This window comes from Odocoileus virginianus, chromosome 8 (genome assembly GCF_023699985.2).
Source record: "Odocoileus virginianus isolate 20LAN1187 ecotype Illinois chromosome 8, Ovbor_1.2, whole genome shotgun sequence".
Taxonomy (NCBI): domain Eukaryota; kingdom Metazoa; phylum Chordata; class Mammalia; order Artiodactyla; family Cervidae; genus Odocoileus; species Odocoileus virginianus.
This window is the reverse complement of record NC_069681.1, coordinates 58,641,166-58,669,158: the sequence shown is the minus strand read 5'-3', so window position 1 is coordinate 58,669,158 and position 27,993 is coordinate 58,641,166. Positions and strand designations below refer to the sequence as shown.

Below are 27,993 nucleotides of genomic sequence, written 5' to 3'. Positions count from 1 at the left end.
TTAGCACACCCAAAGGACAAAGAATTAAAAAAAAAAAAAAAAAATCACCCACACAAAGTCTATCCAGGAGGTGACCCTTTTTCATTGGACTAATTACAAGGAAATATAAAAGGGCAAGCTTTTATTAATCAAGCTCTTTTCACTCAGCCATGAAGAACTGCTAGGCAGGAAGAAAGCAAAGAGACAGGGTGTTAATGTAAGCCTGATAATTAAATTCAGAATCAAGTGGATCAGAGGGAAGGGCATAAATGGAAAAGTCAGATGGAGGTAAGAACTGGAATCTTAATCCTTTATAAAACTACACGGTTGTAGAAACAAAAAGAGAAATGAAAAGCTATCAAATAAAGCAACAAAAAGGGAGGTTACATTTAGAAGTGAACAGTGACCAAATACCACTGAGGCATTTTTTAGTATCTTGCCTCCCAGAGCATAAAGTCCTTTCCTATAAAATCTCTTCCATTTATTTTCATATAATCTCTGTGAAATACACAGGCAAGTGCAGGCTACTCAATCTTGTCTCAGATCAGACAATTAAGAGAATGACAGAAGAGGTCCTCAATCTCTGAAATTTAGGTCAGTATTCTACGATTATCCTTCAAATGTTTTGTTGAGTATAATAATTATAAGCACAGAAAAGGTACAGATGATAAAATTGAAGTCTAAAGATTTTTCTAACATAAAAAATTCTTGTTGTCCTTTGAATCTGCGCTTTTTTGCTTTGTGGAAAATACTGAATAAGGATGGAAAACGGCCATGAAAAAGTGGAGGAGAAACCATCAAAGTCAGGAGATGAAGTTCTGATCCCAGCTCAAATTCACTGTGCAAACTTGGACAATATCCTTTAAGCTCTTGACATCTCAGTTTTCCTACAAGGTAAGATAAGGGTCTTGAGATTATTGATTTCATTGATGAATATTCCCTGGGTCTGCTTCCCCATGTGCTATGTGGGAAGCCAGGAAATGACAATGGTTTGCCACCTGCAGATGGAAAGGTGGGAAGATCATCACACACAGGCAAACCAATGAGGACACTAAATTGTGATGAGGATGGTAACGCAGTTCATATAGTGGCATCGGATCAGGGAGGAAGAAGGGGTGGATGGGATGGGGGTATTGGAGGAAAGACTTCCCAAAAAAGAGAATTCTTAATCTGAGCCCTTCAGAATTAGTTTCCGTGGCGATCAACGTGTTCTGCAAAACATAAATTCTGTGTAGCTGGAATGCAGGATCCATGAAAGATGGAAAACATTTAGGGAAAGCAAGGTGGAAAAGCAGGAAAACAGTCGTTTAGCAAAGGATCTCATGAACTGCACTAAGGGCTTTGAATGGCAGGACAGAGAAGAGAAATCCCATTTGCATCTGACAAACATCACTGCAGGCAAGCTGGAGAGTGGATCTGCAGGGTGAGTAGAAAGAATCAGAATCCAAAGAGACCCTCAGGAGCTTACGTGAAATCTTTAAGCAAGAGATGGGCTAACATGGCCAAGAAATATTTAGGAGGAACAACACTACATCACCCACTAGACTGGGTGATCAAACGGATGTTGGTTCAAAGAGTTGATGTTATTGTGAGGTTTCTGGCTTGTGTGATTGTGTAGGTGGAGAACAAGAAGAAAAGTGGGCTTGGAGGATCAGAACAAATGGATTCTTTTCCAGTGCCTTTTCACAGGAAGAAAGAGGTCAGGGTGCTTGGTGTTTTGGGGAAAAGATGCCTTTGTGTGTTAAGATCTATTTATTTAGTTGAGATTGGGTGTCTCACCAAGCAGCTCTGGGCTGGACACACACTGGGGCAGCTAGCATCATTTTATGGTGGTGCATGCTGACAGCATGCGCAGGTGGGGCAAAGAAGGTGACTGAAATTCACATTTCAGTTTCCATGCATGCTGAGGACACGTGCTGGCTGTGTGAAGTGCACGGTGATATGAATAGTTTCTGTCTGATTTACCTGTGGGTATCTGTGGCTCCACCACTGTACATTAGAGCCGCCAGTGGACAGTCTGAAAAACTTATCTTCAGATTTTCTTGGTCTCAAAAACTTCTCTCTCATCATCAGATATAGACACGCCCACCCCTTGTCAAGTATCATTTAAGTATCAATTATATATTGATGATGCTGCCTGCAATGCAGGAGACCCGAGTTCGATCCCAAGGTTGGGAAGATTTCCTGGAGAAGGGCAAGGCTACCCACTCCAGTATTCTGGCCTAGAGAATTCCACGGACTGTATAGGCCATGGGGTCACAAAGAGTCAGACACGATTGAGTGACTTTCACTCACTCACTTGGACATGACTGAGGACTTTCAGTCACTCACCCACTCACTCACAATGTGCATATTGTGACGTAACTTCTCTCTACCCTTGTCTTCTTTCAACCACCCCTCACACACTTTTTCACGTTCCCTGAATTTTCCAAATGTGTCCTCATCCCAGGGCTCTGGTGTGAGCTGTTTCGAGCACCTGGGCAATTTCTCCCATATATTCACACAGTTGACTCCTTTTTATGCATCTCCTAGCTTGTGTGTCTCCTTCTTTCAAGAGGTGTTTTTTCTGACCAAGCCCCTGGAGTGGCTTTCCAGGCATCCCCAACATACCCCCGGCTACACTTTCCTCTGAGCACTGCTCACCTCCAGACACTTGCTAGTTATCTGTCCTCTTCTACTCCAGGAGAGCAGAGGCCCATTTGTCTTACTAAATACAGTGTCCCCAGAGTGCAGGAAAGTGGCCAGATCACTGCACGTGCCATAATTTCACCGAACGAGGGAATAAATGAATGGAAATAAGTATTCTAGAAAAGTGATGATGTTATCAAGTAAAAAACAACAAAAACCACACAAAACTTCTGGAATGTCAAAAGTGACTAGGTGTGCAAGTGACATAGAAGGTAAAAACTTAAGATGCTGGTTGAGTTGCTCATCCATGTCTGACTGTAGCCCACCAGGCTCCTCTGTCCACTCTTCCCAGGCAAGAATACTGGAGTGGGTTGCCATTTCCCTCTCCGAGGGATCTTCCTGACCCAGGGATTGAACGTGCATCCCCTGTGTCGCAGGCAGTCTCCTGCAATGCGGGTGGATTCATGACCAACTGAGCTACCAGGGAAGCCGGAAAGAACAGAACTGGCAAGCCAGGCCCACAAAACAGGTAGACAGAAGAGAGCTTCGGCAAGAGCGTCCGAGGGCAGCAGCAGCACTTAAAAAACAAGAGGAACAGAGCAACTCTGACTGTGAGCCCCACTCTCTAAAAGGTCTTGGTGACATCTTCTGGTATTTTAGGTTTCCCCCGCCCCTTTCCGTGAAAACCAGCGTCATAATCATCTACAGCATTCAGCCAAGTCTCCCATTCAGCAGAAGAGAGAGGGGCCAAGGTGTAAATCCACACAAATATTCTCTTCATATTTTCTCCCCTTTCCATGCCAGTGAGATCTGCTCCAGTGCTCTGGGAGGCAGCCTCCACATAGGCCCCCTGGGGTTATGCAATACGGCCATCCCGGAAAGAGAATCACCAGGCAAAAGCGGCAGCAAAAATGGCAACAGTCATGGCTGTCTAGACTTCCTTAGGAGAGAGGATCTTCTGTTAAAAATGTCCCAACGAGACAAAAAAACATCAGTGCTATGGACAGCCAGTTCCTGAAAACAAAAGCTAAGACAGGCTACATAGCAGATTCTTGAGGCTGGGCTGTACTGGTTTTAGGCTTGGTATAACCCAAGGGAGTCTCGGGACCCCTCACTCTCACTGGTATTCCCAGGATTCTCTGCTCCCATCAAAAAAGTCCCCCTCCTACCTGCGTCTTCTTGAGACTCAGGAGACCGTCAGCCGCACAACTCACTGAGCATGCAGCCTTTGAGGAGCTCCTGAGGTCATATTTGAAATAATGTGGAATGGATTATGAAAGACATTCTCTATTAGCCAAGCTAATAAGGAATCCTCCAAATAATTTGAGACCACATGGCCACTACAAAGGACTTTCAATGACTTTCAAAGACTTAACAGACATTTTCATGATCAATTACAAGACTTGTTCACAAAAGCCTACCAGAGTCAGCAAAATCTCATAGGACATACTGGCAGACTACCAACAGGAAAGAGGAGAGAATGAGTCTAGTCCCTCTTTGAGGCAGAGAGTGAGTCAACCAGAAGCATTTTCAGTTTTATGATGATTCTACCTCCATGTCTCCTTTCAGGATCACCCCAGGAGCCCAGTACACCCGCCATTTACCAACTTCTACCTCTAGGTGGCAGCAACTTCCTTCTGTTCTCAACACCCTCACCTTAGGCCTTTTGTTTCCTAGTCGCTATAATTCCACCTTCCCTTCTCTTTCTCAAATAAACATTTCACAGCCTGTAAAGTTTGGGGAAGATTACTGTAAGCCACTTGCACGGTAAGAAACCAGTCTATTCTTTCCGTTAAGCAACAGGGTTCTTCAGAGTCTGAAATAATTCAGGTCTAAAGTGAAAAATAATAGAAAGTTATTTTCTTTCTCCAGAACTATCAACTATATGCTCGAAGGAAAGCAATGTTTCTTTTTCTTTACAGTCCTCTAAGGAAAAAGGCAAAGAGTAGAGGAGTGGGAAAACAGATGGAACTGAAGAGATTTCTATTTTACAAGAACATTAATTTACTCCTATGGGTAATTTAAATCATTGCTTTCTAAAAGATCTAACCCAACATGTCCATGTAGGAGGTTGGGAGGGAATATTTACTACTCACACAGAGTTGATAACACACACAGTGTTGAGGTAGTGGTGGTTGTGTTGCTAAGTCGTGTCTGATCCTTTGCAACCCCACATCCTGTAGCCCGCCAGCCTCTTCTGTCCATGGAATTTCCCAGGCCAGAATACTAGATGGGTTGCCATTTTCTTCTCCAGAGGATGTTCCTGATCCAGGGCTCAAACCCACGTCTCCTGCATTGGCAGGCAGATTCTTTAGCAGTGAGCTACTTAGAAAGCCCAAGGGTGTTACCCTTCTGTTAATTTGCCCTTGGTAGAAACAGAAGTAAATTGGCTACATCTGTAACCAGAAAAGCTATCATTTCTGCTTGGATGTAACACCTGCCCTTCCTGGAGTTTGTATTTACCTAATGTATCAAACCACAGTCCTTCCTAAGCACACTCACTTGCTCAGGGTTCTAAATCATTAAAGTTAAGGACCCAAGAGAGTCGAAGTACTGGGTTGGCAAAAATGTTTGAGTTTTTTCCCTAAGATGTTACAGTCTTTCTGGCCAATCCAATAACTTATTACTTCATTTGGGGTTATAATAACTGCTAGGTATGTAAAAAAAAAAATCATGCAGGCAGTAGAAAAAGATTCCTTCTATGTACAGCTGGCCTTTGACTGTGGGTTAATACCTAGAGTTTATAAAGCACTTTCAAGGTGACACTATGATGAGTATTATCTGTTGCACTCTTACCAAGACCAAATTTGAATAGTTCAGGCCAGAAATCATTCATTCAATAGAAACACTGAGGTGAAGGAAGCAGAAAGTCTGGTTTAGTATAACTGACACATTTATACTAGAATATAAGCCTGCAGATTTCAAGCTTTATTCATTTCCTAGGAAGCTCCTCTATCTTTTCACAATAACTGTGTTTGGTTTTAAAATTTTTGAAATATACCATTCAAAGTAGGATTTCTAGGAAAATGGATGGTTTGAGGAGATTAGGAGAAAGCTAGTGAGTTTTCAGAATGAATTCTATTAATATTTTGGCTAAACACTCTTATTATGCTTTGAAGATTTAATTAAGAGTAAGGCCAGGGAGAACCCATTTATTTTTATTACTAAATTTTACTTACTAATAGGAGTACCTCCGTCATCCAAAATATAGGAAAAGACTGACTCCAAGGAATAATGTTGAAGTTTTCTGGCCTGGAGAATTCCATGAACTGTATAGTCCATGGGGTCGCAAAGAATCGGACACAATTGAGTGACTTTCACTTTTCATCAACTGCCTTTAGTGGTAGCTTCTAGTTCACTGGTAACATGGCAAGCGCATGGTGCTGGTTTAAGAGGTAGCATCATCTTCCCCATCACTGTTTGGTACCAGCACCTCCTCTTCCTTTGGGAAATCCCTCACTGTCTGTGGTTTTAGTGGGATTGGTAACCAAGGTCCCCTGCCCTCACTTCGGTCAAAGGCTGGGCACCTGTGTCAGGTTGGGCTGGGTTGATCGGACTCTGGTGTCCTCATCGGTGATCCAGGAGCTGGGGCTGTCTCGTTCCAAGATTGCACCTTCTTACTCAACCTGCTTCCAGGTCCTGCTCTGCTCCCTGGGTTTCCCAAGGACCAACTCCTCACTTTTCCCTTTGACTCCATAACCCACCTCATGTCCTTCAACAAAATTACCTTTCAAGTATGTTAGACAGACTCAGTCGATTTCCATTACTTCCAACCAAAGAACTTCACCTGCTAAAGGAGACTGGACTGAATGAAAACTGAGACGGAGGTAATGGCTACAGACCACGGATTCCAGCAGGGTCCTCAGCTCTTCAGCTACTAGCTGAGGGTTTATGCGAAGCAACTGTGACTAAAACCTGTGTGATACTGTTGTTGTGCTCAGATGCTCAGTCTTGTTTGACTCTTTGTGACCCCATGGACTGTATCCCGCCCGGCTCCTCTGTCCATGAGATTTCCCAGGCAAGAATATTGGAGCTGGTCGCCATCTCCTTCTCCAGGGGATCTTCCCCACCCAGGGATGGAACTTGCTTCTCCTGCATTGGCAGGTGGATTCTTTACCGCTAGTGCCGCCTGGGAAGCCTACGTGTGATATTGGTTGGTTTTAATTGGTGGGCGAATAGGTCACAGACTATTGCTATCTTAAAACTGATGAAAAGAAATATATTCATTATGAGGATACTGGTCCTTCCTTAAGTAATCTAGTACTCTACTAAGAAATGTAATAAACAGCCAAGTTGAAGGAAAGTATTAAGATGCTTTATGAAAATCTAGTGGTCAACTGAGAAAAATTATAGTAGGATGATATCTTATTTGATTTTTAATGGCTAGTTCACTGTCCATGTGTCTACAGAGAAATCTCCATGGCTAGAAAGATGATACCACAAATATGACTGACAGATGAAAATCAAAACAAACCCACTTGTTACCCCAAGGATTCCCACAAGGGAACCCCCTTAAGATTTATGACCTGAGCAATATTCCCAGCATATTCAAGAACACATTAGGATTTCTGATTGGGTCCTAACATTAAGTCATTATTCTTTCAAATATATATTTAGAAGGCAGTTTTGACTAGCTAATCCTTTAGCCCAAATGTATCCACCGAAAAATACCGTGGAAGACTAAGAAAAACTGTGGCTCCTCTTTAGATATAGAATAAGACCTTTCATCATTTTGGGCTTCCCTGGTGGCACAAATGGTAAGGAATTTGCCTGCAATGCAGGAGACCTGGCTTCAATCCCAGGGTTGGAAGGATCCCCTGGAGAAGGAAATGGCAACCCACTCCAGTATTCTTGCCTGGAGAATTCCACGGACAGAGAAGCCGGGAGGGCTACAGTCTATGGGATTGCAAAGAGTAGGACATGACTGAGCGACTAACAAACATAACACTTTCATTGTTTTAATGTCTCACATTAATTATCAGAGAACCTGTAATTCTACTATCAAAGATATATCTTTTTTTCATATTGGGAAAGTTTTTTTACCTGCATTATTCATTTGTTGTTTAGTCACTAAGTCATGTCTGACTCTTTGCAACCCTAGGAACTGTAGCCCGCCAGGCTCCTCTGTCCATGGGATTTCCCAGGAAAGAATACTGGAGTGGGTTGCCATTTCCTTCTCCAGGGGATCTTCCTAACCCAGGGATCGAACTTGGGTATCCTGCATTGCAGGCAGATTCTTTACCATCTGAGCCACCAGGGAAGCCTTATTCATTAATGACTCCCCAACCCCCTTATTTGTCTGTTTCATTACAACATGACCATTATTTTAAAGGTCTGTATTTGAAAAGTTTAACAGGGAGGGGACTGTGATAGAGAATAATGCCCACTGCATGACTGAAAACTGTACAAAGCTATAGTTTTAGTAGCTTTCCCAGATTCAATCATGATTTCTGATTATACCTTTAAGCTAAGAAACAACAACTATATAAAAACTATGCTACAAGTCCCAGAATTACAAACAAGTCATTTTCTTGCTTCTTTTCTTCTGCTTACTATGGATTTAATTTGCTCTCCTCTTTCTGGTGTCCTAAGGTAAAAGCTTAAGGGAACTGATTTTAGATCCTTCCTCTTTTATAAAATATGCATTCAATGCAATAGATTTCCTCCTAGGCACTACTTTAGATGCTTCCTACAAAATTTGATAACCTGTGTTTTCACTTTCATTTACAGCTGACCTTTAAACAAACAACATGGGTTTAAAATGTGTGGGTCAACTTATATGGGGATTTTTTTCGATAAGTATGTACTATAGTACTACACAATCTGAAGTTGACTGAAACCGTGTGTAGGAAACCACGGAAACGCAGGCCCAACTATAAAGTTATACACAGACTTTCAACTACATGCAGGCAGTCAGTGCCAATAACCTCCACTTGGTTCAAGGGTCAACTGTAGTTAAAAGTACTTTTAAATTTCTCTTGAAATTTCTTCTGTGACCTATGCATTACATAGAAGTACGTTGTTAAGTCTCTGTGCATTTTTAGATTTTTCTAAACAAGTCCTTTTGAACACTGAATGAATATGGGACCATATTAAAATAAGTTAATTCAAGGACTTCCATGGTGATAGAGTGGCTAAGACTCTGCCTTCCCAACGCAGACAGCCTAGGTGTGATCCCTGGTTGGGAAACTAGATCCTATAGGCCGCAACTAAGGCCCAGTGCAGACAAATAAATTAATACATATATATATATAAGATAAAATAAAACTAGTTAATACAATAGAGATATTTTAAGACACGATAGTACCACACATAGTTCCAGTAATAAGATGCCAGGAATATCAGAGTATACCGACAGGCCAAGTAAAAGACTAATATGGTTCTGAGCAGCTGGTTGGTAAAAACAAATTATGAATGGACTTTTAATAGAGAACTATCTCAAAAGTGGTGACCTTTTAGCTCAGCAGAATCTTATAGCCTTAATATCTCCCATAATTAGAAAATAACTGTAGAAAATAACCTACTTTAATTTTTTTCCCCAAATCATCTTTATTGTGGTTGAAGGAATACTAGATACAAAAATCAGCTGATATTAACAGGAATGTGAAACATTTTTATCATGACTGTTCTTGCTGCACTGGGTAACAGAGAATTAAACAAAATTAGACCAATGGTCGTTAAGGGAAATCTCAAACACAGCACACAAGTTTAAAGTATACGTAACTGTCACCAAGCTAAATTTGAGGAGCTGGTGGAAGTGACGGAAGAATTTACTAGCTGACACTGGATTATAACATAAGAAAAGATAGGTATTTGAAGGGATTTTCAATGTAGCATCACTGTGGAAGCTTCTTTGCCTTGTAATTCAGTGTACAGAGAACTTGCAAACTGCTTTATGGTTATATAAACTGCCGCCCATTTTCCAAATCTGTTATCAAACACTGGAGAGAACATACTTCCAAACTAAATCTAAAGGCAACCTGCTGTTACTTATTTGCCAACACGTATGGATTTAAAAAAAAAAAAATGAAGACCAGGCAGGCATCCTGGGAACTGGAATCTTCACATATTGAAGTTCAGACACAGTATCATAATTTTTGCCCTGTAAGTCAAGAAGCAGTGAAATGCTCTGGTAATTAAAGTAACATAGTCAATATTATCTATAAATAATGAGCATGCAAGGATCTGCAAGATGATGAGTAAACATTTTGGCAGGGATCAACTGCCACAGATTGGAAGAGAAAGCAATGTCTTTATCAGGCCTTTCTTCTCTCTCTCCCCCATCACATCAATCTCATGGGAATTTCCCAGACAAAAGCCTTCTGCTTAGCTTGTAATGAATTAAACATCCATCTGACTTAATCTTTAGCATTTCTCTTGTTCTGCCCACAGGTAACTAACTAGCACGTAGCAGGAAGGTGGCTGGACAGGAGTGTAGAGAACCGGGCTTATGCCCGCATTTGACAAGGAACACATTTCTGGTTTTGGATCTCCATCTCTGTGTTTGAAAGAGTGAGAAGTTGAACTGAACTTGATGATGTTTACAGTTCCCTTTCAAGGGGTTTCCCTGGTGGCTCCAAGGTAAAGAATCTGTCTGCCAATGCAGGAGATGTGGGTTCGATCCCTCGGTCAAGAAGATCCCCTGGAGAAAGAAATGGCAACCCACTCCAGTATTCTTGCCTGGGAAATCCAATGGACAGAGGAGCCTGGAGGGCTATAGTCCATGGGTTCCCTAAGAGTCGGACACGAGTGAGTGCCTAAAACAACAACAAATACAACAACAGTTCCTTTTCAGCCCCACAACTGATAACTACTGCATTCAGAAGTGTCCTGTCCCCGCCACCCCCTTTCAAGAGCTAGTTCTATCTCAGCTTTCTTAAAAGTTTCCACTAGCAACAACTTGAGTGCCTTCCTCTATTAAGGCAAAAAGTTTAAACAAGAAGCAATGTTCTTATTTTTATGACCAAAATCCATATTAGTTACACTGTTCAAAAAGAGTCAATGAAATCATGTCTAACATTTTCAACTATATGCATATAAACATTTAAGTTCATTGTAGCACAGCACATCCAACCATACAACATCAGAGTGTGAAAAGGCTCTTCCTGCCCTTCCCTAAATTGGTGACACAGAACTTTTTCACTTCCAAATGTGAAATGTGATCCACACCCAGAATGTGTCATAACTGGCATGGATATGCTATTAAAACTAGAGCTTCTTTTGCAGACAGCTACATAACATCTCAGGCATGTTGGTAAGAAAGGAATCATAATTGAGACTGGTGGTGACAGCATCTGGATGGTTAAGAGAAAATTAATCCTATTTTACTAATGGCAATTCCTACTAACAATGCCTAATTTCTCCATCATAATATAAATAGTCCACAGTCTCTACTATGTGACACAAACCTCTGTACAAAACAGCCCCACGCAAATGTTTTGGGTACACAGCATAACCATGACTACGCCATCATCAAACAACCATATACACCCAAGTCTTTGAAAACTTTTGGGCTGGATGGAAGGAAAAGTATATAAACAGAAGAAAAAATGAAAAGTTAAAAATGAGGATTTTGGAATCCTCCCACTGAGAATGGCAAGCTTGGAGCCTTAAATCAACTTCAGTGTTCATTTCAGAGATACTCCCCACCAAGCCCCACCCTGTCCTGGTCCAACCTACACATCCACACCAAACATGTTTGTACATTTCAGACTCTAGAATTGCTCTGGGGATGCAAGGGCTGAAAGAAGACTTGGAAACAGCCATTCTTTGTGGGTCTGGTATCAGAACACGATAGTTTCAAGCAAAAAGACCTGTGAGGAAGAAAAGTCTACCTGTAGATTCAACCTTTTAAGAAGACTGACCCCATTTCCCCCCATTTGCCCCATAAGGAGCAAAATATTTTTTTCCCTGTCATTATCATATGCAAGAAAAATAGAAAATGCTCTTAGAAAGGGTCACAGTTGTCAGACAAAGTAAGGCATGAAACAAGAGCTGTGACCCGACACAGCGAATTAAATTCACATGCTGAACCTCAAACACTTCATCAATCCTCAAATCAACAAATATTACTATAGTGGAATGGCAGAGAGGGGAGAGTCATTCTGATGGGCAGAGTTTATGTCTGGTCTGGATTGCTACCACTGATTAATTGAATATTAAATGAGTTGTCCGATGATCTCATGTTTTTTATTAGGGTTCTAATGTATCTTGCAAGAAGTTCTTACTGCCTTTCCTTAATCCCTGAAAGTTATCAGAAATTTATAACAGACGTCTGTCACTGGACCCTTTACATCCTGGTGCTTTCAACTCCTTCCTGATTATGTACATTTTTTAACCATATTTTCTTTCCATCCAGCAGGTTTGTTTGTGTTGAGCAGACATTTTTTTCCACACATTTCTTCAGCTCCAGAGGAATTCCTGCCACAGGAATGAGGCCAGGGGATGGACACTGCCTCTCATATTAACATTATGTGAAGAAAAACACTACTTATTATGTTAAGCCATCTTTACTCAATAATAAGCATTGGTTTGAGACCTCAACCACAGCCACTGACATTTAAAATCTACCAACTGTTATGCATTTCAGGTTATGCATTACAGATTCAAGTTTTTTTCATCTTTTACTGAGATTTAATTGTTTATATGATGAACAATATTTTTTAACTAATTGGAGCACATGCTGGCTTCACCCAACACCACTTATATATAGTGCTTGTGGTGCACTATAACTCAAGCCAGAACCAAGTTAGTGTTGAATTTGGTATCTAATTCTGTAAATTATCCCAAAACTTTTATTTCGGAAAGAGCAGCTATCACTTTCATATCCATGGCTAGCATGAGTATTTAAAACATCTAGATCTTCAGAGAGATTATTTCACAAAGAAATAGCAACAGTTCATCACTTAAGTAGATGTAGATGTTGGATGATTCACTGGGCTTCTTCCTAGCTTTCCTATATGATTTATTTCCATATAACAGTTTCATAATATTTACACAAGAAAAATTCAAGGTAGTATACGCGACAGGATTTTTAACTAAACTCACAACCAAATAAGTTAGAAATGTCTCCAGGTCCTTGTATCTGTGCTTCAGCCAATAAATAAAGCCCTTTGTCAGGACTCTGTTTTTTCTATTAATTTTGAGCCTTTACTTGAAAACCTTCTTGGGAATTAGTTTTCTGACAATCCTTTTCCACCTTTATATTTTTTCCCCTTCCGTACTGTCCATTCCCAAACTAGTCTTAAATAAAGTTGATAATTATTCTCCTCTGGATGTTTTACTAATGAACGTATCTCTTAGAGCATTATCCACATTTTATTATGTTATTTGTATTATATAATATTGTATGTTTTATATATATATGTGACATCACACTCACACACACAGATCCTTCAAGACAGTAAGCCCCATAAAGACAGAAATCATGTTTTATTTATCTTTCTAATCTAGTGCTTGGGAGTGTAAATAAATGTTGCTGAATAAATACAAGCTGAATTTTCTCAATAAAGATCCTTTTTGTTTTTCATGGATTACCTCTCTGGAGATAAAACTGGTTTAAACTTACTAACCGAATAATGTGCTATAAATTATGTAGGAACAAGTTATTGTTACTCTAATACTCCAGGAAGGAAAAGCGAAGAAACGAAAATGTGTTATGGACTCAGTGATCCACATTTAGCACTGAAATAAAAGCTGCAGAAACTGGGCTTCACCCCTGACAACATGGCACTCTACCCATTAGCTTATGTCACTCACTTGAGGATCTCATATTCTCTATCTGTGGTCAAGTTTCTCTAGTGTGATGTGCTTTGGACTCAAAAGTAATAGCAATTCCATGCAGTCAAAAAAGGACCTGGTGGGAGGGGGGACCGGGATGGGGAATACATGTAAATCCATGGCTAATTCATTTCAATGTATGACAAAAACCACTGCAATGATGTAAAGTAATTAGCCTCCAACTAATAAAAATAAATGGAAAAAAAAAACAAAAACAAAAAAGGACCTGGTTTGTCCCTTTCCTTTTATGTAATGGCCATCAGCATTATTATCCTCTCAGCTTGCCAGGTTTGACAGGGAACAATACGCTTTAGTGATTGTGAAAAATAGTGATTGTGAGGGATGCCCAGCTTTTAGACAGTGTGTAAGCAAATGGCTGCTTCCTCTGGATTCCATTTCCCCCTCTGTGAAAAACCAAAGCATAATATTTAACAACAAGATCAAGCTATTGTGAGGGTTAATTAGATTTAATGGGGGAAGGGAGGCGAGCTGATTAGGCACTATTCAAATTCAAAGAATCATTATTTTGTATCTAAAAATAATCCTCATTTAGGAGTAAAATTAATTTGGAAGCTCAATCTTTGGTAATCATCTTCCCATACTTGAAAAAAAAACCATGGTTTTTAATCAAAATCCCATTCTAACCGCAATTCAATCAAGTAAAAAATGGAGACCTGTGAATTTCCATTCACCTTTGTAGTAAGACAGTACATGATTCAATTCTTTTTCTTTTCTTCTCCCTCCCTCCTTTCCTTCCTTCACTTTTTCCTTTCTTTTTTGTAGATATACTATGTGTGGAAAGGTTAATTTTGGAGAATGAAGTAATGTAAACAAATATGGATTTTACTAATAAAACTACATTGAGTTTTGTTTGTTTTATATGAAATATTTGTGAAACAGTTCAAATTTCCTCTTTAAAGAATCAGCAGTCAGGACTTCTTTGGCAGTCCAGTGGTTAAGACTCTGTGCTTCCATCAGAGGGGACAAGGGCTCACATGCCCCCCCCCCCAAAAAAAAATCAGTAATCAATATTCTTTGGTTAAAATAACTTTTCAGGTTATTTCTGGTTCATCTCTTATTTTTGTTCAAGTGAAAGATCTTCATATTCCCCAAATTAAAAAAAACAGATGCCTGGATATTTAAGGCTAAGGCCAGAAAAAGGGCATCTAAATAGTAATCGTCAAAATTAATGTAATAGATTTAATTTATTATGAAAATTTTCATGAGGAATAGAAGTTGGTACCTGAGAAAGCTCTGAGTTGTCCAAATCTTACTAAAAACATAGTGTCTTCAAAAAAATGGGACACATTCTTTAAAAATGTAACAGTTGATAATCCTGGGAAATATGCCATATCTATTTGGAAAAAAATGTTGCACTCAGTTTTTGGTGAAGACTTTTGGCTGGAAAGGAACTCTATTCATGTTTGTTTAGAATTTTCCAAACAAAAGGGAAATAATGTAGTTCAGGCAGTAGAAATTCATTCTCTACAGAGAACCAGGAATAACTGACACAGTCCTATTAAAAATTCCCAGAGAACTTACAAATTCTCATCACTTTGACTGTATACTCACCAAGCAAACTTCTGATTATTCATTCGATTTCCTCTGACCCTTGATACTGGGGACGGATGTACCCTGTAGTAGGTAGATGAGAATAATCCAGTCATTAAAAAAGCATTTTCCTGATTACAAGTGAACAAAAAGTGATCAGGCTTATAAATGATCTCTTTCAGATTAGCTTAATGTAAAATGGCCCACAGCTTAAGTACCTCTTAGTAAATGAACGCAGTTCAATCCCTATGGCTTGAACCTGCACTCTCTCTTCTTTTGCACCACTTTTAACATAACAAGCATTTGTCACAATGTGCCCTGTGAAGGTCCCCCAAAGCAGGACCGGTTTTAATAAGTTGATTCATTCAGTCAGTCCAACAAAAAGTTACTGTTGCCAACCTAATCCCTGCCAGGTTTAGGAGTGCATAAAAATAATATAAGGTCTAATGCTGACCCTCAACAAGCCCTTTCTGCTACCTGTTCCCACAAGGACAAAAAGAGATAGTCTAAGTACACATTTCCTCAGTCAACTTCTAGATTTAAAGCCCTAAAGTAACATAGCAAAGGAGATCAGCATACACCCTCCCCAAATATGTTACTTTGGCATAATGATTATTTTGATTTGAAGGCAGCCACAATCACAAACACAGGAAGAGCTCTTTACCTTTCCTCTATATGCCTAAAGGCAGGGCATATATTCCCCTTTTGTAAAGGAAATTTTAATTTGTAAAGGCCTTCCATCCAACAATCCCCATATCAGGAAAAGGAATACAACATACAACTCATCACCAGAAATGGTATTGAGATGAGCTGGCATAAACAACCCTTATTTACCATTAGTTCCCCCCCATACACTTCCTTGCTACCCCCCTAAAATGTAGCCCCTTAGACGCCCAGACTCCCTTGTCTTTTGACAAAGCAAGCCTCCACATATTTTCTGCCTTTGTTAAAGTGGTATATAAGCCCCAAATTCTAACCACCCCTTTGAATTACTCATCGCTGAGTATTCCTGCAAGCATGAGTGCCTGTTTTATGTGTAAATAAACTATTTTTTCCTCTAGCTAATGTACCTATTGTCAGTTTAATCTGCACACCACTAAACTTGAGAGGGCAGAGGCAAAAATTAACCCCCATCCCTTATACTACAGTGCTGTGCTAAGTCACTTCAAGTCAGGTCTGACTCTTTGCAACCCAATGGACTGTAGCCTGCCAGACTGCACTTTGCACTCAGAACATCTATTTCTTCCAACATCCCTCCTCTGTCCATGGAATTTTCCAGGCAAAAATACTGGAGTGGGGTGCTGGCCCCTTATAGTAACTTCATCCAAATATCCCCGCACAGAATCTGTGGGAGGAAGGATGGGTGAGTAGCTATGTTTAGGTGAAAGGTCTTCTATATGTGAAGCTCCCTAGCCAGGCTTTGAAGGAGGCCATGTCAATTCAAACCTTTAGCTAAATAATGGGGGAAAGACAGTAAAGACCATATTGTTGTACAAGCTCCTTGGGCTGGAGTCATCCACTGGAAATGCTTGAAATTTCTAGGGACTGCTGATGTCTTTCTAGCAGCAGTTGGCTAGTGAACCTCCACGAACCTCCACCTCTTCGTGGGTCACTTACTGGCAGCACAATTTGCTGCCCCCGTGGTCACTTCCTGTCCCCGTGGCCAACTTCCTGCTTTCTTCTCTCTTTACCAGGTACTTGTGAGATCTAGGCAGTGCTGAGGCTTGTGCTCTCTTTACCCTTTAGATCGCAGTCATTACTCTTATTCGCAAGACAAGAAAGTAAACCAGAATTTTAAATAGGTCTTAAAAGTCCAGTTAGAATCAAGAGCCCCAAGGTTCGTTTCAATTCCCATTCTCCACAGCTGTTCCGTGAGTGAGAATCATTTCAAAGCAGACAAAACAGTTCTAGCCCCTCTGAAGGGCCAAATCCAGTCTTTCTGTAAATCCAGAGCCAGACTGCACTTTGCACTCAGAAAGCTTATTTCTTCCAACATCCCTTATTAACATTCTTTTCCTCACAGCCCTTCTCAATGGCTGCCGCAGCTGAGCTGCTCAGCGCAGACTTCCTGCTCCATGTGGGGGAGGGGATGTTAATTATGCAGAAAGATGGAGAGCGGCCAGACAGCCCCTCTGGTGAACTGTCTCATTCAAGCACGGCCCACTTCCTGCTGTTTTGCAGCTACAAGGATCACCTGTTGGTCTTGGCATTCGGCCAACCTGGGGCCTAGCGGAAATGACAGACTCAGCTAGAAATGAAAGCCAGCTCATATTCCAGTACCCCAAATTGGGGACAGAGTGAACAAACATGCAATAAAAATGCACAAGAGTTACACACAAGGTAACAAGGCTCTCTTTTCCCTGCTCTGCTTTTTTCTTTCAGTCTGTCTGCTTGAAATACAATCATGAAAATGGAAGAACTGTGAGCCAAAAAATGTCTGTCCAGTTGAAGTCCCCTGACCTAGGGGAAAATGAAGGAAATCCTCTTGAGCCTTGCCTACATTCCCCCTGGGGTGTCAGAATCCTACTGCCTGAAGACAGTTTAGCCCAAATACACACACATTCTTTAATTCACTCTGCACCTTTAATGTTTACTGCATACTGATTCCTCCTCCTTAACCTTACTTCTAGTCATCATGATAATTCTACCAGGTGAAGTTTGATAATATAGAAATATTCTCCTACTAATGCTTCTCATTGCATGTATCACTGGGGAAAAATGGGTCTGTTTAACCTACAGCTGGGCTTCCCAGGTGAGGCAGTGGTAAAGAATCTGCCTGCCAATATAGGAGACACAGGGCACTAGGGTTTGACCCCTGGGTTGGGAAGATCCCCTGTAGTAGGAAATGGCAACTTGCTCCAGTATTCCTGCCTGGAGAATCCCAGGGACAGAGGAGCCTGGTGAGTTACAGTCTATGGGGTTGCAAAGAGTCAGACAAGACTGAGCACATACATACATGCAACTTATAGTACAATATTCTCTAGGTAATTGTATCTTTTAGCAAAACTCTATTGACTCACAGATCAAACACTGTAAGTAGATAATTTTTATAATGGCTTAAGCTCTTCAAATAATTCCTGATTTTGTGTGATCAAATAATTATAAAGCCTTTTACATTAAAATGGTAAAATAAGAAAGGTTTTTTTCCTTTCCCAAAGTGAGTTAATTGATAACTCGGAGCTTACTTTATCTGAGGAAAGTAGACCATAAATTTGCATTTCAGCTACTTGCCAAATTTCATTTCTTCAAAGAAATATGCTGTATTTCTGTGTGCGCTGTCTTTTAAGTGGTGACACTTCTTACCATCGCCTACCTTCTTTCCACATATAGCAGCTAGGCAGGTAGCAAAGTCAAAATCCCAGTAGGAGAAACCACCGTCTAATTTGCATGTCATGCATTATTCATGACCTCCTGATTCCTGCACCTGCATCTAGGCAGGAAGCTTGCAGGGCATGTTCATTACTCTTCTCTTAGCCTCACACAGGCTCCATTACTACTAAGCCACTTTGTTCTCTAAGTGCGGGTTTCAGGCCTTAGTACTAACCACTGGATAGGGAAAGAAAAAAAAAAAAATCGCCAGGCTGCAGGGAAGGGCAAGGTTCACTGTTGTATAACATGCATTCAATCCTACAACATGCTCTTCTAAGACTGACAGTTCATGTCAGATGGAAATCCTCCTATTTGGTGATTTACATTACACAAAAAAAGAAGCTATAACATTAAGGCCATGTACACCAACTGTTCTATTTATATACACTTACTCATCTGAGGCAGACAGCATGTTTATAATTTTACCCAACACAAGGCTTAATTTAGCTTTCTTGCTAAGCATGTGAGAACTTTTTAGATACCTTCTTACACAAATCAGTCTTCCTTCTTTGGGTATAAGCACTGAAAGACCTGACCCTCAAATCTTGACGGTAATGACTAACATTTATAGTTAATCAGGACAATGTGATCACTCCTGTTTTTCAATATTTTACTAAACCTACCTGAATGGCTGGTGGCTGGCAGGGGGGTGTGAAACCCTGATCCCTGAGGCAGAAAAGCTGTGACAACTTAAATCCAATCTTAAGGTCCCCAGTGGACTTGAAATGAAGTGGTAGAGAGAACAAACTATGTAAGTGTCTGGGATTGAATTCCAACTCCACCATTTACCAAAGGTGTTATCTTAGGGCAAGGTACTTAACCTGTCTGCCTTTCTGTCTTCTCATCTGCACCAGTGGAGGCAATGATAGTAGCCACCTTCTAGCTCTGAGAGATTTTAGTTAATAATGTAAAAATGTTCAGAACAGTGCTAACTACCCAGGGAGCAGTCCATACATGTTAGCTATTATCACTAGTAGTGCTGAGACGGAATTGGAAAGGATATGAAGATGGAACTGGAATATCCAGTTAATTCCACAGGATTGAGATAAATGTGCTCTACAAGCCCACAGTCTTGATTACTACACTTGTATCACTTCCCTCAAGGCGAGGAAATAAAGAGAAATAAACACCTATAGGGTAACATGAACCAAATACTGTGGTTTCTAAGGTATGGCTTCCTGTTCGGCATCTCATTTTGTCCGTTCTTTATGGACTGTAGCCCACTAGGCTCCTCTGTCCATGGGATTCTCCAGGCAAGAATACTTAAGTGGGTTGCCATGCCCTCCTCCAGGGTATCTTCCTGACTGAGGGATCAAACCCGTATCTCTCACATCTCCTGCATTGGCAGGCAGGTTCTTTACCACTAAATGGGAAGTCCTATTAGAAGACAAATCTGTAGTTTTTTAAGTCAGTAATAATAGCATACAAAGTCACTCTTATTTACTGAGCCCTTACTGGGTGCAGACGGTGCTAAGTATTTACTTTAGTCACATTATCTTACTTTCTCCTCATCATTAATATCCACATTTCACCATTGAGAAAATAAAAGGTTTAGAAGAGTTAGTAACTTGCCAGAGCTGCAGGGAAAAAAAGCAAAACCAGAATTCGGACAAACGTGTGAACGACCTATCTTCCTCCAGATTATCCTTCAATTCTTGTGAGCTCACATATGTTCCCTCCCCACTACCCCCGAGGCTGCAATAAAGTGAATTAGCACCAGGGGTCTTAATGAACCTCAGCATTTATTTAAGCCCAACTGAACATTCTACAATATAAGCAGGTGGTCTTCCTGGCCTAAAACTGGCACCAAACTAAATATTAAACTTTCAGGGACTCATCAGAAATAGCATCACAGTCACACACTTTGTTCTCCCTTTAACTCTTGGTGAAAATTTCTTGCTATTAGTGTTTCCATTTAAATATATAATGTACAACACATGAGTTCGGCTGCTCCTGCTCACAGCACCAACTGTCTTGCTGTTCACACTGTCTGCACTGTTCCCTGCACCCAGGGTAGGCGAGGTGTGAGCTAAGAGGCTGGAAGCAGGCACAAGCAGCCATAACAAAATGAAGACACGTTTATTCTCTCCTGGCTGACGCAGCAGCCATAACGGAGCCATAACATAACTTCATATAACATAACCATGACGATGCTCCAATGGAGCCCCTAGGCAGCAGCAGCCAGGGCTTTCATGGTGAAGCTCACACTAGCATACCGCACAAGATAGTCCGTGACCAAGTGAGTACCCTGTTATGTGCATGCACAGTGCTATAAGTGATCTCAGCAGCTACACAACCCTGCAAAGTCACTGTTTACAGAACATGGGGTGGGAGAGCTTGACTGGCGCCATCTTGTTAACTTCCCCACAATGTGTAAGCTGGAGATGGTAAAATGAATCCACTTCCTCACTTCCCATTTTCCTGAGAAGCCAATCCCATTCAGTTTGTGACCACAGGTGTCTGATGAAACCATCTTCGTTATGGTCATCAATGGCCTCTATGTTTTCATATCTAATGGGTCAGTCTCAATTGTTGTCTTCTCAAACTCTTCATAGTGACTCACCTAACTGATTACTTCATCCTTGACCCTGCTCAGCATCAGTGACATTTTTCCAGTCTTCTTCCTCCTCTTCTTTTTTTTTTTTTCCTTTACCTGAGCCTCTTCCGCCCACTCTTCTGAACTCTAAACGTTAGCATGGTCTAGGGATGATTTTCCCATGATTTTTCTCTACCCTGTTTCAACTCACCCCCTGGATGAAGGAGTCTCCAAAATAGTCCCCTCATATCCTTGATCATCTCATCCATCTCTAGGCCCCAGTTACCATCCATATAACAATATTTCCAGGATTTCGATTTCTAGTCCTGTCCCCAAAGCAGTGCCAGACAGGTTTTTGAATCCCAACCAACTTTACCCTTTAAAAAAAAAAATTCCTCTCCATATCTTCCCAGGCTCGAAAATGGCCACTTCATTCACCCGGCTGCAACCCTGAAATAGTACTTCAGTCATTCATGCTCTCATGCCCCATATGTTAGACAGGCTAATCAATACTGAGAAAAATCTGAATAAATTCTTATTTCAGAGACCCATAAAATAGTTATTGTGGGAACTGCTTATCTAGTGAGATTAGAGATTTTCATTATAAGATCTGGAGAAATTATTATATACACATATTTTCTCTTCTTAAATTCACTTTTATCTTTTTAAACTTTTAAGTTTTATATTGGGTTATAGATGATTAACCATGTTGTCATAGTTTCAGGTGCACATCACTTTTCTCCTGTTATATAATCAATAACCTGTACTTTCTTCCATAAATTTATGCAATTATTTGAAAAAATACACACCTTAACAACTCAGTTTGCTACATCTGTGGAAGAAAAGACTACAATTATTTGTAAGTACAGAATTTTCCTATGTAGAATCACAGGAAAGATCATTTTAAAATAATTCTTGATATTCTTGTCTACTTACACAAAGTTATAATGAATACAAGTTCTCATGACTGTTCAGGTTACTCTGGATGCTTTCATCATGTTATATAAATACACATACACACTACTCTTGACCAAATAAAAGCATGAGCATGACTCCATTATTTAAACCAAGTAGGCCCCTTCTGCTGTTAGTTTTCATCAAGTCAGTGATAAGATGACCATTAAGAATGTCATATATTGTCTAAAAGTTATTTTTCCCCTCATTATACGTAACTGGAAGGACTGATGTTGAAGCTGAAACTCCAATACTTTGGTCACCTGATGCAAAGAGCTGACTCTTCTGAAAAGACCCTGATGCTGGGAAAGATTGAGGGTGGGAAGATAAGGGGCAACAGAGGATTGAGGTGGTTGGAAGGCATCACTGACTCAATGGACATGAGTTTGAGCAAACTCTGGGAGATAGTGAAGGACAGGGAAACATGGTGTGCTAAAGTCCATGGGATTGGAAAGGGACACAATTTAGTGACTGAACATCAACAGCTTTTCAGAGTCCTGGACAGGCACATATACTGTTCTGTGGCAAACAGCTCCAGCCTTTTCTATGAATCACCTGTGCCAAAAGGGTCAGAGATGGTGTGAGACACATGTGGGTTCCTGTTTGTATACTTAATATGTATGATAGGGGCTTCCTAAGTGGTGCTAGTAGTAAAGAACCCGCCTGTCAATGCAGGAGATATAAGAGATGTGGTTTCAATCCCTGAGTCAGGAAGATCCCCTGGAGGAGGAAATGGCAACCCACCCCAGTATTCTTGCATGGAGAATCGCCAAGGACAGAGGAGGATGAAAGGTTACAATCCATAGGGTTGCAAAGAGTTGGAGGACATGACTGAAGTGACTTAGCAGGCATGCATATACATGACAAAAAGCAGAGCAGAAGAGACAGTGAAAGAAAATAAATGTGCTCTGGGTGTTGTCTCCTTTGGCCCCACATGAGATGGGCTTTCTGGACCCTGTGTGAGCCCGTGCCCAGCACAGTGTGGGCCCAGGACCCATCCAGGGCCAGGAAACCAAAGCAGATGTTTCTGTCACTTCCTCATCTCTGGAGAAATTTGTGGAAAATCACTGGACCTTGTGGAGCGACTGCTGAATTTCAAATGAAGTCTACAGTTCAGTTAATATTGTTGAGCCAATAATAATTTTTTTGGTTGGGACCGCCGCACTATGGTTTACACAAAACAGAAATCATAGAGAAGTTGAAAGGATTCTTTACAGAATTTTTGCAACTTTTAAATATTAAATTTTTAAAAGATTAAAATTATTTAAAAATAAGCCATTTCTAAAACGCTATTCCTTTACTGGGATAAGAATATAAGCAATACAAGTCTTCTAAGAACTCCTTTTTCCCTGTTTCATTTCATGCTCTTCAACAGTTTGTTATTACCGGTAGCAGTCATTTTATTTTATGAATTTATATAGAGTATATCTCTGTGTGTACACTCTCACATGGTTTTTCTGGGCAGTAATTAAACTCATCAATCAACAATTCTACTGCTTTCACCATCATAGTTTTCATGCACTGGGTAGGGAATTACTAGTAACAGGTAGGTTTGAAAAGTGGTAGAAAGAAAGGAGTAGAAGAAAACAAAATGAAGTCATTTTTAAAAGGTTAATAAAAATAACTGTGATGAGATCTCAGCTGTGATGAGATCGGGGGAGGAAATTTAGATCATGACTACAGATCAACAACCTATATTGTAGAACTGACACTTATCTAGGTAATAGAGATTCCACATTGCTGCTCCAACCTGAGCTACCCTGGTAATTGGTTCAATTTTTCACTTCATTTTCCATGTTTATAAGTCTGACATATTATTTTTCAGCATTCAGTATACGGTGCATTAAGGTTCCCATCTTTTTAATATGTGAACTGAAATGCTTTGACTCAGTCATCAGTGTGGATGGCACTAGAGGAATTTCATGAATTGACAGGCATTCTGATTGGTAGTTATTCTATTAGTCACACTGCCAATGCCTTTTATTTGGTGTGCTCTGTCAAGAAAGAGGAGTAAGTAGTTGAAGAATTACTTCAAACGCTTTTACTGCCTCTGGCTGCATTAATTCTTAGATGCCTCATTTAGGCTGAAAAAAAGAGGCAAAGTTAGAGTATGTAACGTGGGCATTTTGTCACCCCAAATTGGATCTATTACAACTCGGCACTCTCTCAAGAAGGTGTTATAGCTCACTGGGCTGCACTGTTTTTCCTTTGAGTAAGACAAAATTTTACATCGTTTGGTTCACAGGCATAATGAAAATGGCATCAAGGAGACCCTAAAGATGATAAGCCATCACTAAGAGAAAATGTAGCTTTATAATTTCACTTACAATAAAAATTCAAATGCTAGAAAAACTTCAATTTGGTAATTAAATGTAACTGTTATCTCTCTTTTAATAATGTGTTTAAAAGAAATGGATTTATGGATTTGTATGTGTGTGCATAAAGCCCGATTTGCTTTTCTTTAACTAGATATTAAATAAATCAAAAGGAATGGTACCCAAGAGGTGGACTCAACATTGAATCCAGAGCAGGCTGATCGGCAGACAGCTGTAAGAGGCTGTTCTTTCACTGCCAAAACTGACCGCCAACAAACTTGGAGGACTCTGAGGGAAAGGAACCAGGAAATGACTTACTGGCTTACCCAGAGACACTTTATTTTAGAACGTGGCATCGGAGCCCAAGAGGTGCCAAACCCATCCATCAGTACCCACAGCGTGAAAGGTACTTGTGGAGACTGTCAAGAAATATATGAAATATCACACACTCACTTACCAACAAAATTGGACAGAGAGCAATGCACCCACCATATAAGCCCTGCCAAAATGAACCAGGCCTTCTACAGCTGAACACCATCATTTACACTAACTGCACTCACATTCACCATTACCTCCTCTCCCACCATCAGTCACTGGTACTGATACTTTCTTTCCACTGCTTCATGGAGCACTGGCCCAAGAGACTACAGAGTTTTTCCACAGACACACCTATGGGCTAGTATGACATTAGCAAAATACGCAAGCTCAAGTGCAGCTAGTGTTGTTATTTTGGTTATTTCTGAATTTGATACAGATTGCAACATTGTTGTTCCAGTTGTTTGTGAAGCGCCAGACCATGACTACGATTGAAAAAGAGAGGAAAGAACCGATTAAAGTGTATTAGGCGCTATGCACTTGCCCACCAATTTACGTGATAATATAGTAATCCAAGATATGGCCTCTGACCTTGAAAACAGACTATAGTGCAACTAGGTAAGTATTCAAGAACCTTAGAAATAATAATATAAAATAAAGAATGTCAGTTCTCCAAATAGGAAAGTTGTCACAAGATAGCAGGTGATGAAATAATGGAAATATTGATAACTTTAAGAGGGTAGAAGAGAGGAAACACTACTTCAAGAAAAGGATATGGGATGGTGCTGGGTTGCCCAGGCTATATCTCCTGAGCAGCACGATGAAGCCCTCAAGCACGAAGGTGAGGATAAAATAGGAGCAAGGAGAAAGAGGTGGGAAAGATGAGTACAGCATGTACTTGGTCAGAAGTAGTTCATGCAATGGGGTGCAGCTCAGAAGATGGAGTGTCTCTGATGACTGGTGATAGGTGTTTTGGAATTCTCCTTAGAAAGTGCAAAGCTGATGGAAGATTTCATTCCACAGGAGAACGTTATCACATTAAGAATTATCTGCCAGTGCTGTGCAGATGACTAACACTCAGATAATCTTAATGATACTGCATCGGTATGGATACAAAGGGACAAAAAGTCAAATCCAAAGAGGTTCAGAGGGAATAGGGAGAAAGGAATGGATAAGATAAGAAGTATCTGCATGATCTGTTGACAGTGAATAAAGGAAGGTAAAAGGAGACTCAAGAGAGACTAAAAGAATGGTAGAAAACATGGTTCTAATTTTAGGCAGCTGGAAGGCAGACTTGCAGGCTTTGGACTTGATTTTCATAAACAGAGCAGAAAACTAGCTGTGAAAGTGGGTGGGATTTCTAAAGGAAAACTGGCAATGCAGAGGAGTTAAGAGGCGCTGACTCGGAGATACTTTATGGTTGAGAGTGAGAGGCAAAGGAACAATCAAGGAATGAGAGGGAGAAGCCAGTGAAATAAGAGGAAAACTAATATGAAAGAAGAGCCTATGAGAAGTAAACAGAGCTACTTTGCCTAAAAGGAATGAGAGTGGGAACTGGAGAAGGCCCATTACATGGTCAATGGGGAACCATCCTAAGAAAAGTTTCTTGGTAAAGTTACAGCAGTGATGAGTGTCAGGCTCTAGAGTGTTAAAAGCTTCAAAATGGGGATAACAATCTAGGTTCATCCACTTTGTGGTAAATGGCACTATTTCATTCTTTTTGTATGGCTGAGTAATATTCCATCATATAAATATATGTCATATATATATATGACATCTTCTTTATCCATTCATCTGTTGACAGACATTTAGGGTGCTTTAGCCAGTGTCCCGGCTACTGCAAATAGTGCTGTGGTGAACACTGGGGTGCATGTATCTTTTTGAATTATGATTTTTCTCTGGGTATATGCCCAGCAGTGGGATTGCTGGATCATATGGAGGCTCTATTCTGTTTTTTTTTAAGGAACCACTATACTGTCCTCCATACTGGCTGTGCCAATTTACATTGCTACTAACAGTTAGCAGGGATGCATTTTCTCCATGCCTTTTCCAGCATTTAATGCTTGTAGAATTTTTAAGGATGGCCATTCTGACCTATGTGAGGTGATACCTCCTTTTAGTTCTAATTTGCATTTCTCTAATAATAAGCGGTGCTGAGCATCTTTTCATGTGCTTTTTGGCCATCTGTGTGTCTTCTTTAGAGCCTTTTATTGATAGGGTTTTTTTTTTTAATACATTGAATTGTATGCACTCTGTATACTTTGGAGATTAATCCCTTGTCATTTGCTTCATTTGTAAATAATTTCTCCCATTCTGAGGGTTGTCTTTTTGTTTTGTTTATGGTTTCCTTTGCTGTGCAAAAGTTTTTAGTTTAATTAGGTCCAACCTGCAGCAACATGGATGGACTCAGAAATTGTCATAATGAGTAAAGTAAGTCAGGCAGAGAAAGGTAATTATCATATAGTATCTCTTATAAGTGGAATCTAAAAAATGGCACAAATGAACTTATTTAAAAGAAAGAAATAGAGTCACATATGTAGAAAACAAATGTATGGTTACCAGGAGGAAGGGGGGAAGAATAAATTGGGAGATTGGGGCTGACTTATACACACTACTATACATAAAATTGGAGAAGGCAATGGCACCCCACTCCAGTACTCTTGCCTGGAAAATCCTATGGACGGAGAAGCCTGGTGGGCTGCAGTCCATGGGGTTGAGAAGAGTCAGACATGGCTGAGCAACTTCACTTTCACTTTTCACTTTTATCCACTGGAGAAGGAAATGGCAACCCACTCCAGTGTTCTTGCCTGGAGAATGCCAGGGATGGGGTCGCACAGTCAGACACAACTGAAGTGACTTAGCAGTAGCATACATAAAATAGGTAACTAATAAGAACCTACTGTACAGTACATGGAATTCTACTCAATCCTCTGTAATGAGCTATATGGGAAAAGAATCTAAAAGAAGAGCAGATATAAGTATATGTATAATGATTCACTTTGCTATAGAGCAGAAACTAATACAACACTGTAAATCAATTATACTCCAATAAAAAAAAAAAGCACATATCCAAACAAAACCTGAACACCATTGTTTACAGCAACTTTATTGACAATTACCAAAACCTGGAAATAAACAAGATGCCTTTTTGGTAGATGAGTGGATAAAGTAAACTGTGGTACATTCAGACTGTGAAATATTATTCAATGCTAATAAGAATGAACCATCAAGTAGTGAAAACACATGGATGAGCTTTAAGTGCCTCTTACTAAGAGGAAGAAACCAGTCTAAAAAGGCTACAAAGCATATGATTCCAACTTTACTACATTCTAGAAAAAGCAGACCTATGGAGACAGAAAATGATTAGTGGTTGCCAAGGGGGCGGGTGGAATGGATGAACAGGCAGAGCACAGATTTTAGGGCAGCAAAACATTCTGCATGATGCTACATATCATTATACATCTGTCAATACATCCATAGAATGTATAAGGGCAAGAACAAAGGCAAACTATGGACTTTCGGTGATGATGATGTATCAGAGTAGGTTCACCTATTGCAACAATGTAT

The 27,993-nt window shown here is 40.3% G+C and overlaps 1 protein-coding gene across 9 annotated transcripts in view; it reads right to left on the bottom strand.

Moving 5' to 3' along the window:
• KLF12 (KLF transcription factor 12) overlaps positions 1–27,993 on the bottom strand; it is a 708,032-nt gene that overhangs the window by 71,250 nt on the left and 608,789 nt on the right. For all 9 annotated transcript variants that reach the window (XM_070471576.1, XM_070471581.1, XM_070471579.1 and 6 more), the window contains one exon: positions 14,959–15,021. In XM_070471576.1, coding sequence (XP_070327677.1) covers positions 14,959–15,021 — 63 coding nt within the window. The remainder of the gene's footprint in view (positions 1–14,958; positions 15,022–27,993) is intronic.